The 13528-nt window shown below is 34.0% G+C and overlaps 1 protein-coding gene across 4 annotated transcripts in view; it reads right to left on the reverse strand.

The window, feature by feature from the left end:
- The window catches only part of IPO11 (importin 11), a 135953-nt gene that overhangs the window by 65756 nt on the left and 56669 nt on the right, over positions 1-13528 (reverse strand). For all 4 annotated transcript variants that reach the window (XM_081133639.1, XM_081133640.1, XM_081133638.1 and 1 more), the window contains 5 exons: positions 10268-10394; positions 7045-7078; positions 6814-6854; positions 6082-6198; positions 2336-2449 (listed from right to left, as the gene is read on the reverse strand). In XM_081133639.1, coding sequence (XP_080989765.1) covers positions 2336-2449; positions 6082-6198; positions 6814-6854; positions 7045-7078; positions 10268-10394 — 433 coding nt within the window. The remainder of the gene's footprint in view (positions 1-2335; positions 2450-6081; positions 6199-6813; positions 6855-7044; positions 7079-10267; positions 10395-13528) is intronic.

Raw genomic sequence — 13528 nt, forward strand, 5'->3', positions numbered from 1 at the left:
ATTAATCATAACATAATGATATATGTCTTCATTAGCCTTTGTATTGTCACACAAATGAAAACACTAGATAATGGCCTAACTTAAATTACGATGTAACTACATTGGGAGAATGGGGAAACAGAAGTCACACAGAAGGGAATGAAATAATTCAATTTCCATCCTATAATTTTTATATAAAGAATTAGCAATGTAAGTATGTTACTTAGAGCTGGAGAAACAGAAAGCCTGAGACTGGGTTATTAGTGTTGAAAATGGATTCCTCCATCAAACAGAGACTGAAGATACTGCTGCTTTTCATAAAAAGTCTTCAAGAACTGACACCTTAACCTATCTAACATGTAAAGCTGATCAATACACAAACCTAAAAAGAAAAAAGAAAAAACACCACATTCTCTCATGCCTACGGGCTTTACACATGCTGGCCAATTTGTTTAAAATATCCTTACCGCTCTCATCCCTGCACCACTATCTCATTAAGACCTCTTGTTTAACACTATTTAACACCAACACCATTTGGGCACAACCTGTGTCAGAAAGCCTTCCCTGAAGTCCCTCACCCTCAAATCTGAGATAGGTAACTCACTGAGTGCCCACATACCACCACGTTCTTTTGCTAAAAGAGCACCTGACTCCTTAGTCTTTGCCTAGACAGCCACATTCACAAAGAGCCTGTCCTATTCATTTCTGTATCCCAGTGCCTAGTACCATGTCTTGCATATTGCAGGTGTTTAAAAATGTTTATTGTATGAATAAACACCTACTTCCACTAAAGTCAACTACTGCAAACTAGAAAGTTTATGTGTAGTCATTATTACACTCCCCAGTCAGAAACTAGAGTCTGGGTTCCTAGAATTTAAAACACAAAAAAACACACAAATACTTACATTAATATTTGCCTGTTAAATTTTAAAAGTCGTAAGATGGCAGTGTTTTTCATGAAAGGAAACTTACCAGTAACCCTTAGTACTAGTACAATCTTCTCAAATGATTGAAAACCTTATTTTAAGTTTCAGTCTCAATTTTAATATTCAACATTACATGCTTTCTCCCAAGAAGGGTAGGTAATTACTTGCCTGGGACCTTACATCCTTGGCCTATACAAATACACAGGGCACTTAAGTGTCATGATTTAAAAAAAAGGCCCTGTACACACCAAACATTCCATGCACTCTGGCTTCCTAAGATTTCCTGAGGCAACACTGCCTGAAGAGGCACAGCAGCTGGGATTTTTTCACACTTCCCTTATAAAACTCTCAAACTGAGTCTAAACACACATAGTGCAAAAGAAGTGGAAGCCACTCTTTATTCTGTTACTTACAAGTGCAAGCTCAGACTAGTCACTAAATCACCACTTAGCTTTTGTATCCTCATCAATAAAAGAAATAATCTTTCAGGATAGTCACAAAAATTATAGAGTAGACAGAAAGAGATGCTAGGCCAGACACTTATTAAAGAGAAACTGCATTTTTAAAACATTTGTATCACTATTTATCTATCTAAAACTGCCTTAGACAAAAATCTGTAACTGTAAAACTCATCCATAAATATTTACTGAATGAATGAATTTATGTTTCAAAAAGTGTCAGGGTGCCTGAGAAAGGATTTTCTAAACTAACAGTAGAAAATATATTTTAAATATTCTTATTAGAACATTTTAGAGCAGTTAATTCTTAATTTAGAAATAGATCTCCCATAGGAAAAATCTATCAAACTGTGGGGCAAGGGCAGTAAAAATCACTTCAGAATCTCTATACCCAGAGATAGTTAGTGCTAAGCTCCTCTCTCTATATACTTTCACCATCACACTATAATTCACTTTTGTCAGTTCAAGTGAAAACTAGAGTCCCATTCTTTCTCTCTGAAGTTTAGGTTCCTCTCTACTTGCTGCATGTCTCAACAGTTCAAAGTCAAGATGTTGAAAATCAAATTCACTCCTCCCCTCAAAAGCAACTCCCCTGTTCTCCTGCCTTACCAATTTATAAAATGGAAAATTTTTATTTTAAAATTAAGAAAAAGAAGTAAAATGGAGAATAAGTTTATGCAGAAAAGCCCTGAATACCAAGGAAGCTGCGTACAAGGTAGCATGGACTGCACAAATTGTGGGTCTACTATCACTGGGGACCACTACATCTAATAAAAGAAATCATCTTAAAAAAGTAGAGAAAATTTTTCAGATATCAAAAATGTCCAAAGTAAACATACAAAAGGTGTTTTTAAAACTGTTTAGATCACAAGACATAAAATGTGAGGCCTTTCACTACCATTAACATAAGCCAAGTGAAAAATTTTAAAGAAGAAAAAAAATACTAAACTAAGAAACTGTGAAGTGTCTTACCTGAACAAGGTGAATAAGCGTTGTCAGAATAGCACATCTCAACATATTGTGTTCTTCACTCTGCTTCCAGAGAAGAGGCAAATACTGCACCAAACACCCTACATATGGCCGTATCTATCACAACAGAGGTTGGGGAAGCAAAAGAACTCTATTAGTAAAAAAGGCAGCTTATTTCAAGAAACACTGAAAGACGTACAGAAGTCCCAGATAGCAAATATTTAATATTTAATACATATAATGTAGTAAGCATATGTCCTTTTAAAAATATATCTTTATTGATTTCAGAGAGAGGGAAGAAGAGGGAGAGAGAGAGAGAAACATCAATGACGAGAGAGTCATTGATCGGCTGCCTCAAGCCCGCAACCCGGGCATGTGTCCTGACCGGGAATCGAACCCCGATCGCCTGGATCCTAGGTCGATGCTCACGCGCTGAGCCACACCCGGCCGGGCAGCATATGTACTTTTAAAGATAAATCAGACATTACAGAGACACTGCACTCCATGGTACCTTTTATTTTTTTAAATATTTCTTTATTGATTTCAGAGAGAGAGGAAAGGAGAGGGAGAGAGAGATAGAAACATCAATGATGAGAGTAATTGATTGGCTGCAGCCCGCAACCCGGGCATCTGCCCTGATCAGGAATCGAACTGCGATAGCCTGGATCCTAGGTCGATGCTCAACTGCTGAGCCACGCCCGGCCGGGCGGTACCTTTTTTTTTAATCCTCACCTGAGGACATGCTTTTATTGATTTTAGAGAGAGGAGAAGGGAAAGGGGTGGAAGAGAGAGAGAGAGAAACAATCTTAGCTATTCATTAGAATACATGATGATCTAAATGAAAACTAATGCTTCAAAACAACTATCTCAGAAATCACCCATGGAGTCACTATAGAAAAAGTTCAAAAAAGGGCTAGTGATTAGAAAACATAGTGTTGCTGTCAGAGTAAAACACATCCCCCCTAAAGGTAGAATGAGAGAGGTATATTATTGGGGCAACTGAGGAAACCTGAACATGGACTTGGTATTAGACAACAGTACTGAATCAATGTTAAGCTCCCTGACTCTAATCATGGTTTTGATTAAGAAGACGGAGAGGTCTAGTATTTTGGACTGAAGTGTCATGATGTTTGCAACTTCAAATGGTTTAATTTTTTTAAATCTGTATATGCACATATATTTTTTAAAAAAGCAAGTGTGGTAAAATGTTAGTAACTGATAAAACCAGGTAAAGGATATAGAATTAGTGATTTATTGCAACTTTTCTGATTTTTCTGGTAGGTCAATAGCAATTATTTTGTATAACATTTTAAAAACACATGGATTTAAGAATGTTTTATAGACATCAAGCTAAATAGTAGCTCTATAATAGAACCAATAATGAACAATCAGCATAACACAATGGAGATAAACAGATTGCGAGTATTACAGTCTTAGGAGTTAGTTCATCACATGTAGGGAGATAACCACTTTCACTCATAATACTTCATTAAAAACGTGAAAGCCATATATGTGACAGTATAACAAATATTCTAATGAAGGGTTACATCAACAGGGGATTTTAAAAGTTCCTAATGACATCTCATCACTTAGATAACATTTTCAACAGAGTATCTCATATTTCACACAGGCCCTTCAATTTTATTATTTTCCTTCAGAAATGCGTAAGACTGTCTGCCTGACATCACACCTGATAATTACATATTTTTCCTGACTATATATTTATGGGATCCTTGCACTGGCATAATTTAGTTTAAGGTTTTCAACTACTTTTTCAAAAAGTAGAGGAAACATAATCTTCAAATAATTACATGCTATGGTATAAAGATGGTGACTTCATTGAAACTTCAAAATTAAACATTTTGTGTCAGGAAGCATGGTTTTAAGACGATTCAAAACATGTACAACCTAATGGACAAAAATCAAATTTAATGTATGAAAAACAGTTGAAGAATATAGAAACGATGGTTATTCAAAGGTTAATATAAGAAAAAGTTAAAGAATTAGAGCACTAAAAACATTCTTTGTAACCATTTCCTATCCAAGTTCTGAAAACAAAAAGTACTACTGGATAACTATATCTTATTGTTATATACTGATATTCTAGTCACCTGAGCTACTCAAGCTATTTGTATTCTGAAAGATGAGTATGGATAGAAACACAAAAGCATTTTAAATTTATTAAGCAAGAGAAATTTCAAACTATTGGTTTAGTTAGAGGTTTGGGGAGATGAAGTTAAGAAAATTCATTTCTACAAAACAAAAATCTTCAAAAAAGTTCTATTAGCCAAATGATATCTAAAGAGGATTATAAAAAATTTGCCAAATCTTGTTTCTATAATGAATTTTTTAAACAATTTATTATAATTGTATAGTGATCTAAAAGTTTACTGGACATCTGTAATAATTTCATACTCATGAAACACTGTGAGTTAGTGAGCACAGAATTCTCTCTACCGTTTATGCATGAGGACACACGTTAAACACCTTGCCCAACTATAAGACTTATCAGGGTGATCACTTTATAAGTTACATAAATGTCTAATCACTATGTTGTACACTGGAAACTAATATAGTATTACATGTCAACTGTACTGAAAAATAAATTAAAAAAAATTTTTTTAAAAAACATTTTGTCCAAACTTAATAGCAGATACAGGGACTTGAGATGAGTTTAAAACACAGTTTCAATGACCAAACTCTCTCAATACCATTTTATATAAACCAATACCAAAATGAGATTATGTAATTAGGACCCTAAGTGCTAAGACAATTGTTAAGATATTATTACTTGTATACACCAGGACCCAAATCTGCTCAAAAGGATTACAAATGACTCAAAACTGCCACTGGAATTGCATAATGTTGATTCTGAATACCAGCCATGCCACTAAGATGTCTGAACTTTAGGTTCCTTAAAGCGTCACATTCTAACCTCCTACCCAAAGGTTTCTGTGAGGATTAAGTGAGAAATATATGTAAATCACTTGGCACAGCAGTTGGTAACTCAGTAATTGAGAGCAATTCTCATCAACTGCTTTAGAATTAATGAACAGGCTCAAGGCATCAGAATTCACTAATAAATCCAGAACCAGATTCCAAGTCTGTGGATTCCAACTCTGTTATCCTTCCCTAATACCTCATAGATTTACTCAGTGCTTTTCCAACAAGAATATGGTGAACTAGGGAATAAAAAATTACAAGATGACGACAGTGTGGTTTCCTGGATTATCAATTTTTCCCAAAGATTAGGAGTGACAGGGGAAGTGAATAACTAGACAGTTAAATAATAATTTAACTGTTAAAACCTTTATATATTATGTTAGATCAAACATGGAAATAATGTGCACTAGATCACAAAACACAATTATTAAAGTAAAAATAACAGACTTCTTAGAATATTGGCAGCATGTACTGAAAGACACTTGTGGCTAAGCCCTCAAATACACTGAATTTTAAGTGTTACTAACTATAAACTGCATCTGACAGGAGATACAAAATTCTACTTTCTAAACATCTCTATATTGCTGGTCCAATTTTTAAACTTTAATTTTCTTGTCATTTAAAAAAAATAAGTATAAACATGTCAAATTTTGAATAATACATAGTGGATATCACAACCTATAAGTTAGAAGCATTTTAATGCTTGTTCTAACACTTAAACAATGTATAAAAAAACAATTAATAAATTCTACATATATTCTGCTTACCTCCCTGACATTTATTTTCAGGATTTAAAACAAAATTACCTGCATGTTGACTCTTTCAATCACACAAGAAAGGACATGTAAAACATGCATCTTTGTGTCACATTCTGTAACTTGCTGCAGTAACTGAAAAAGTAGTGTGAACATGGTTTCCAAATACTGCGGGTCAAAAGAAAAAATAAAAGGTTCGAAATAGAAATGTGAGACCTTTATATACAGACACACAGAAAATAATGTCAAAGCAATAAATAGAAGACAAAATACAAAACCTTAGCATTACCTAAACAACTTCAAATTGTTCCAGTTGCCAATTTTAGGGAATCTTTTCTTTATTGCTGCTAAATGTGTCTGTTTTAGAATTTCATTCATCCACAATGTTTTCAGAAGAAACCTGTGTCTAAACACCTTGTATTTAAATGTTGTACTGCTAAGAGTGTCTTGTCATTGCTCTTCCACACTGCCTGCTGTTGTGCAAGGTCTACTCATTAGAGCAAAAGGAACACCAATTACGGCACTCACAGACCAGCTTGCCTCATGTGGCCCTTAACATATGTTGCGTGGAGATAGAAATTTTTGTAGATAAATTCTTTTAACTCTAAGAATGACAGAATGTCTCTTATTCAGAAATAAGCTTCCAAATTAATCAAATATACTTTTAAATCCAGCTTTAGCAAATAACCCATATATATATATAAAACTCTAGGTACAGAATAACACTTAATATTCAAAACACATGAGCAGAAATTGTTTTAAAACCTAGAAATAAATACTTACTGGTAGAAACTGATCCGTTCTAAACTCAAAATCATCAACAGGTAAAGAGCAGTTAAGGAACACTGAGAATATATGACATTTATCAGAAAAAATATATATAAACCAACTATAATTAACCAATCAAAAATTACATTTTAAACTACCTCATAAATTGATTTAACAAAATAAATAACAATTTCAAAGTGTTAAAATTATTTGCAATGAAGTGTTTTAAAATTCATTTAAGGATATTTAACTTCAGAGTTGTAGCTGTTTCAATCCGGACCTAAAATAAAGTATATAATGAGTTTTGAATCATTCTAGAACTACTAAACACCATTTATATCAAATGACAAAAAATTTATTCCAAATAACTTTCTTTATTCCTTTTATTAATATTAAAGTCACAGAAAATATTAACATCTAGGGAAAAAAGGTCACTGTCCTTATTTAGCAAGATCTAAAAATAAAAAGTAAACATAGTATAAGAAAACAGAGAAGCATTTAAAATATGGCAAATAAAAATAAGAACAAAAACGAGCACTTCCTGAGCCAAAAGTACTTGCCACATAGAGATAAAATGAATTTCCCAGTGATTCATAAGCAATGGGGGGGGATCAGAACTTGACTTTATAGAATAAAGATTTGGAGAATGTGACAGAAAATCGGTAAAAGAAAGTCTAACAATTCCTAGAACACTAGTTGTTCAAGAAATACATGATAAATGCAAGAAAACAAGACAAAAAATTCTCTCTTAACAAGACTCTAAACATGACTTTTCACAGAATAAATTCAGACCTTCTAAAGGAAAATGAAATCCTAAGTATCCAGAACTGGATCCAGGCTGTGAACTCAGCCTGTGAGAATAAGGTTAAATACCTCCAGCTGAAACCTCAGAAAACTCCTGAAAAGATAAAAAGCTAATCCCATATTGAGGCACATAAGTACCATCAAGGTGTCAGAAACTGTGGAAGGATCTTAGAAAGCATGGGAAATGAACAAGAAACTACAGGTCAATATTACTTCCAAAGAATGCTAACAAAGTAAGTGTGTTCAGACACTTCCGTGCCCCGCATCAATGAGAATAAGCCCTGGAATAAGTGTTAGGATGATTGATTTGAGTTCTAGACCTGGACTAGCCTAATAAAACCTGACCACTGCTATAGGCTGCCCATAGCAGTGAAGTTAATTCCTCACACTAAAACAGTAAGCATGGTACTGAAACCAGAAAGAAATGGCACTTCCTCAGGGATTTAGGCCACCAGGAAAATATGAGTAAGGCAGACATAAAAGAATAATCTTGAAGGTAATCTCCCAAAGAGAAATAGAATAATGACTTCATTATCTTTTATCACTATTTCCTAATTCTTTCAGTAGACATTTTCTAAGACTTGACTCCATGCTAGGCATAAGAGATACTGGTATGAATAATATTATTAACACATTGGTACTATTACTGCTTCGTACTGCTCGGAGTCCTTTTTGTACTCTTCTGCAATAAAAGTCAAGACCACTAAATTACACAATTTGATGTATTTCTTCTGAATTATGCATGCAAATATGTTTCCTAAAAGGATAATAGGGACCTTCAATTTATTTGTCTCATTTTAAGAAAAAGAATTTTAAAGCTCATTTTCATATAATATGGATACCAGACATATCAGTACAAACCCAACACTGACTATAGGGAACTTACTAAATTAAGGGTTCCTTTCTTCCTGGTTTTAGAATGGCCTCGTATTTTGATGTCAAACACATTTTTTTATATTTCCTTTGGAAATTATATTCACTGAATATAAGTGAATTCAAAATTTATTTTGTGAAAACAGACTAGCCCAGAGTTTAAAACCTGTAGTAGTGTTCTGGAGACACAAGGGTGAACAAATGGAAAAACAAAATAAAAACTTTAGAACAGAAAGATGGACAGACCTGGGAGACCCATAAAAGGCACAAAAGTGGAAAGATAGGAGAATGTCAATGCACCTTGTGCAAAATACCTGTCGATTCCAGTTGCACATGCCACAGCACATTCAGGATTCACTGCAGTCATGTACATGCCACTGAAAGTCCCATTAATTGCCTCACTACCTTGAAAATTCACTATTTCTATGCTGGTAGTCAACCTGCCAATGAAGATGGCCATTTCTTTGCTTGATAGACAACAACTGCAGCACACCCCACCTCCAAACTATAAATCTTCCAGTTGAACCACAGTTCACATTTTACATAGCCTCTCACAAGGCTGAAAAAGTACACTAACGCTACTTTTTTAGTAGTTTGCTGCCTGTTTTATTGAAGGGTGCACAAATAACTTAAGTAATCCTTTTTAAAAATTACTTGTAATTTCCAAAATTGAAAAATGTAATTGGCTGTGAACCTTACAACCTAAAGAAACCCAACATATATACGTATATCAAATATACTGGTTAAAGAATCATCTGAGATCCTAGGCACAGGTTCCTCTCGCCTAAAATGTAGTCATTCTTTTTATACTGTAGTAATAGCATTCTCAAACCTGAAACTTGCCATAAGCACTGCATCTGCTAAGAAACTTGTTCTGAGAGAGACAGAAAAGGGCATGTAGATGTTTTTTAAAAGGATTTTTCAATAAATCACTGTAGCATTGTTGTCCTTATAAAAAAACATAATGAAAATGGAACCTTACTTCATATCATGTTCAAAAGTAAATTCTAGATGGAATAAAGAACAAAGGATGTAAAAAATGGATATATTAAACAAGAAACAAACTAAAACAATACAGAAAAAGGAAATCAATAAATCTGCATTAAAATTAAAACAGAATGAGAGTGGGAAAATATAGATACAACTGCATTTGTAATGTTTTATTTCTTAAATAAGTGTATATGAAAAATAAATATTTAAGTGTATATAAAAAATTAGGATAATAAAAATATGGAAAACCAGGTGGTGAGAATACAGGTGGCTTGTTATGTTAGTCACTGAATTTTTCTCTTTTCTTGATATAATTCTTAACTTTTAAAAAGTAAAATAATTAAAAGCCTGCCCTTTTAAAAGATGAGTCAGAAATAAGCTAAAAGTAAAAAATTTCAAAGCAGCAATTATCTTAAACCTATTCAAATTTCCCAATATCTATTACAAAAAAAGTTTCCAAATACTGCAATATTGTAAATATTTGTTCATTATGCCTAGATCCATTTTTGGTTTATAAAATTTGTGTATGTCACACTAAGTCAAACTGCTAAACACAGGAAAAAACATAGTATTTTAATGAACAAAAAAAATTCACTCAATTTGCCTTTTATTTCCCAAGATCAAACAATAGTGTTAAACTTTTATGAAACTATCAGACATATATATTCTACCCAGTAACCTCTGATATTCTAAAATTTATGGAGTCCTCTTCTAAAAAAAGATATAAACCACTTCTCAGTTTGAAGTTTAACATAGATTAAACTTAGAAAAATAACTTTTTTAAGACATTTAAACAACATACCACTAAGTCTTGGTCTTGAAGCAAATTACAAATTGCCTCATATAACATGGGTCTTAAGTCAGACTTGAATTTCACAGAAATCCACTGACCGATGAGCCAAATCACCCTGCGTCGCAATGGCTTATACCTAAATAGGAAAAAGTCATAAAATTAAAATGTTAAATATTTTTAAAAATCTATTTCACTTAGTATATTTTATCATTTAAATCTAAAATGTAATATAAAGCAAACTACATTTTTATATGAAAGTTTTAAAGCTACTTCTAAATGTACCATAGTACCAATCCAAACAATAAAGTTCTGATCTAAAAAATTTAAACTTTTTAGGCAGATACACTATAAATCTGATTACTTTGTTTTAAAGAACTATAACCTAGATATAGATATAAAAAACAAATCCAGGGGGTTTCAAGATGGTGGGAGAGTAGGTGGATCTTTCTTATACCTCCTCCCAGAACCAAAGTGGAAATAAAACTAAATTGGGGAATATTTACCCTGAATTACCAACTGAAGGCTAGCTTTAGAGCAGACTTTTAACAAGGAAGGGCAGAAACCACCTAGAGACTGGTAGGAAGGGTGGGGTCAAAAGAGGGGCATGGATATATGCAACAGACTGACAAATGTCAGAGGGGAGTGGGGTGGGGGGATTGGATAAAGGAAGGTGAAGGGATTAGCTAAAGAACATATATGCATAGCCCATGGACACAGACAACAGTGTGGAGAGGGCCAAGGTTGGGGGGGGCAGGGACTGCGTGGAGGTGGGCAAAGGGCAGGGGGCATGGGAAACATCTGCAATAGTGTCAACAATATAAAATTTTAATTGAAAAAATAAAAATACATATAATTAAATTAAAAATAAGACACAAGTCCATTTCTGTTCCTCAAGCAACCAAAACCAGTTATTCCAAACAGACATAACTGGCTAATGTCCCAAACCCTAAGGACAGTGAGGCCCAATGTGTAATAATAAAGGAGCTCCTGTATACAGTTTTCCAATTCCAATTCTGTTCATCTCATAAATATTATTTTTCTAACATTGTGAGAGATTTCTAGGCTTATAGGAATTACTCATATAAATTTACATTGATTTCAGTTAAACTCTAATTTTTTAAGAGGTGCCCCACTACCGAATGTGACTCAGATTGTAAAAAAATGATTTATATTTTAAAAGTTGTAGAACATTTGCAGTCACATGTACATACATTTCTTTTCAATGGTCATCTCTGCTAATGGAAATGACAGTTCTTTAGCCAGTGAGAAAAACCACAAAGCTATAATCAATTGTATCTAAGAATTCTATCAACAAAGTCTCCTCTTAATATTTTAGTGGCAAAATAATATTCATTTCTGGGTATAAATGGAAAAAGCTAATGAATATACCAGGTATTTTTAGAAAATTACAATCTGATAAGATGATCAAGCACACAGAATTACTCATCAAAGGTGCAAAATGTGCGTAAGTATCCCTGCCCTCAAAAAGTTTATCACACACCTAAAAGGATTAAAGAATGCAAGGCTCTGTACTAGGATTTCAGAAAAGGAAAAGAGAACACCGGTCAGAGGGAGAGGAGATTTGAACAGCCTTTAAGATACACAGTATTCTGGGCAAAAAGCTGAAAACATGCCAGTTCAATAGATATGGACTGTTTGAACAAAGTCACAGACGTGGAAGTTAACAAGACTTTTGTAGAGTTAATAAAGGAACCACAGAACCATCATTTTTGGGCTGAGATCTTTAAGATTACAATTAACATTCTACTCCAGACAAAAAAAATGAAACTCAGAAGGGTCAAATTCCAAGATCACAGTCACTTCTGGGCAGAGTTAAGATGAGGGGTCAGTTTGTTCCTCAAAGTGTGGTTCTTGGACCAGCAACATCATTATCCTGGAAGCAAGAGAGAACCACACGAACTGACCCAGACCCAACTCATAAGCTAAACCAGAACCTCAATTTTAGCAAGATCACCAGGTGATTCATATACACATTAAAGTTTGAGAAATACTGATCTAGATCAGCTCTGTCCAAAAGAAATATAATGCAAGCCAATATGTAATTCTAATTTTCGGCACTACATTAAAGTAAGTAAAAATAAAGAGGTGAAACTTTAATAGTATTTTTATTTACCTCAATATATCTGAAATATCATTTCAACATGTGATTCATACATATTTTATACTGCTACAGTATTTAAATTTTAGTTGATTAAAATTAATTTTCTCAGTTGCACTGAGTACATTTCAAGCGCTCAATAGCCACATATACTAGCTCCTGTAGTGGCTAGTGCAGGGCTAGGCTAAATAGCCTCTAGGGTTTAAGGACAATCAAACTGTACCTCTGTATCCCTACTGAAGACTTTCTCTCTACCAAGGGCTCACTAGCTCCTGGGGCAGGGTCACAGTCCATCTGATTCACCACCGGCTCAACGGGAAAAGGCAATTTCCAAGGGTTGAAAACATTTGTTGACTAAATAAATGACTGAACTGAATGAATAAATAAGTAGCAACTTACTGATCAAAATTACTTTTAAAACATCTCCAAATCTACAAATCTACAGGTGTAAATACTTATAAAATGTCCATATATGGACGGCTGCCTATTCATTCATTAATGTAGTCAGGAAATGCTAGCTGACCTAGGACTGTATTCCAGGCATTCTGAGAGGTGCGTCTATGAAACAAAATCGGCAGACCTGAACATTCAAAACAAGAACAAAGTCACCTGCGAGCTTTTTCTAAGCCTTTAATATTAAACTAAGAAAAACATTTATGAAAACTATGAAAGACCTCTTCTTCCCTTCAATTCTACTCACTCAGTACCCCAAAGTACAATAATTAGGCAAATACTTGTGTCCAGATGCATTTTGCCACTGTCTCTCCACATACCACTGTGTCCTCTCCCGGAAAGGCTTGTAGCATGCTTTGTGTGACCCCACCCTTCCCTGGATGGTGCTTTGGTTAGGCTACTTCTGACACTAGATTTACCCCTTTGCTAGGTATCCAAATGGCTTCCTTTTGTACACATTTTCTTTCTACAATTCAGACCTCCATCTTCCCTAACCTTTGCATAAAATTTCATCTTTTCCTATAAACTAGCTTATCTAACTTCGAATACTTCATAAATATTGCAATTCACACCTGATGTAAAATAACGTAGTAACAAACTGTTTTGCTTACTTTACAGTTACATAATATTCACAAGTCTTACTCCTTTCTACACTAGACACTACCAGCTAAGTCATACCATGACTTATTTTTTAAGCA

This window comes from Miniopterus schreibersii (genome assembly GCF_964146895.1).
Source record: "Miniopterus schreibersii genome assembly, chromosome: 3".
Taxonomy (NCBI): Eukaryota; Metazoa; Chordata; class Mammalia; order Chiroptera; family Miniopteridae; genus Miniopterus; species Miniopterus schreibersii.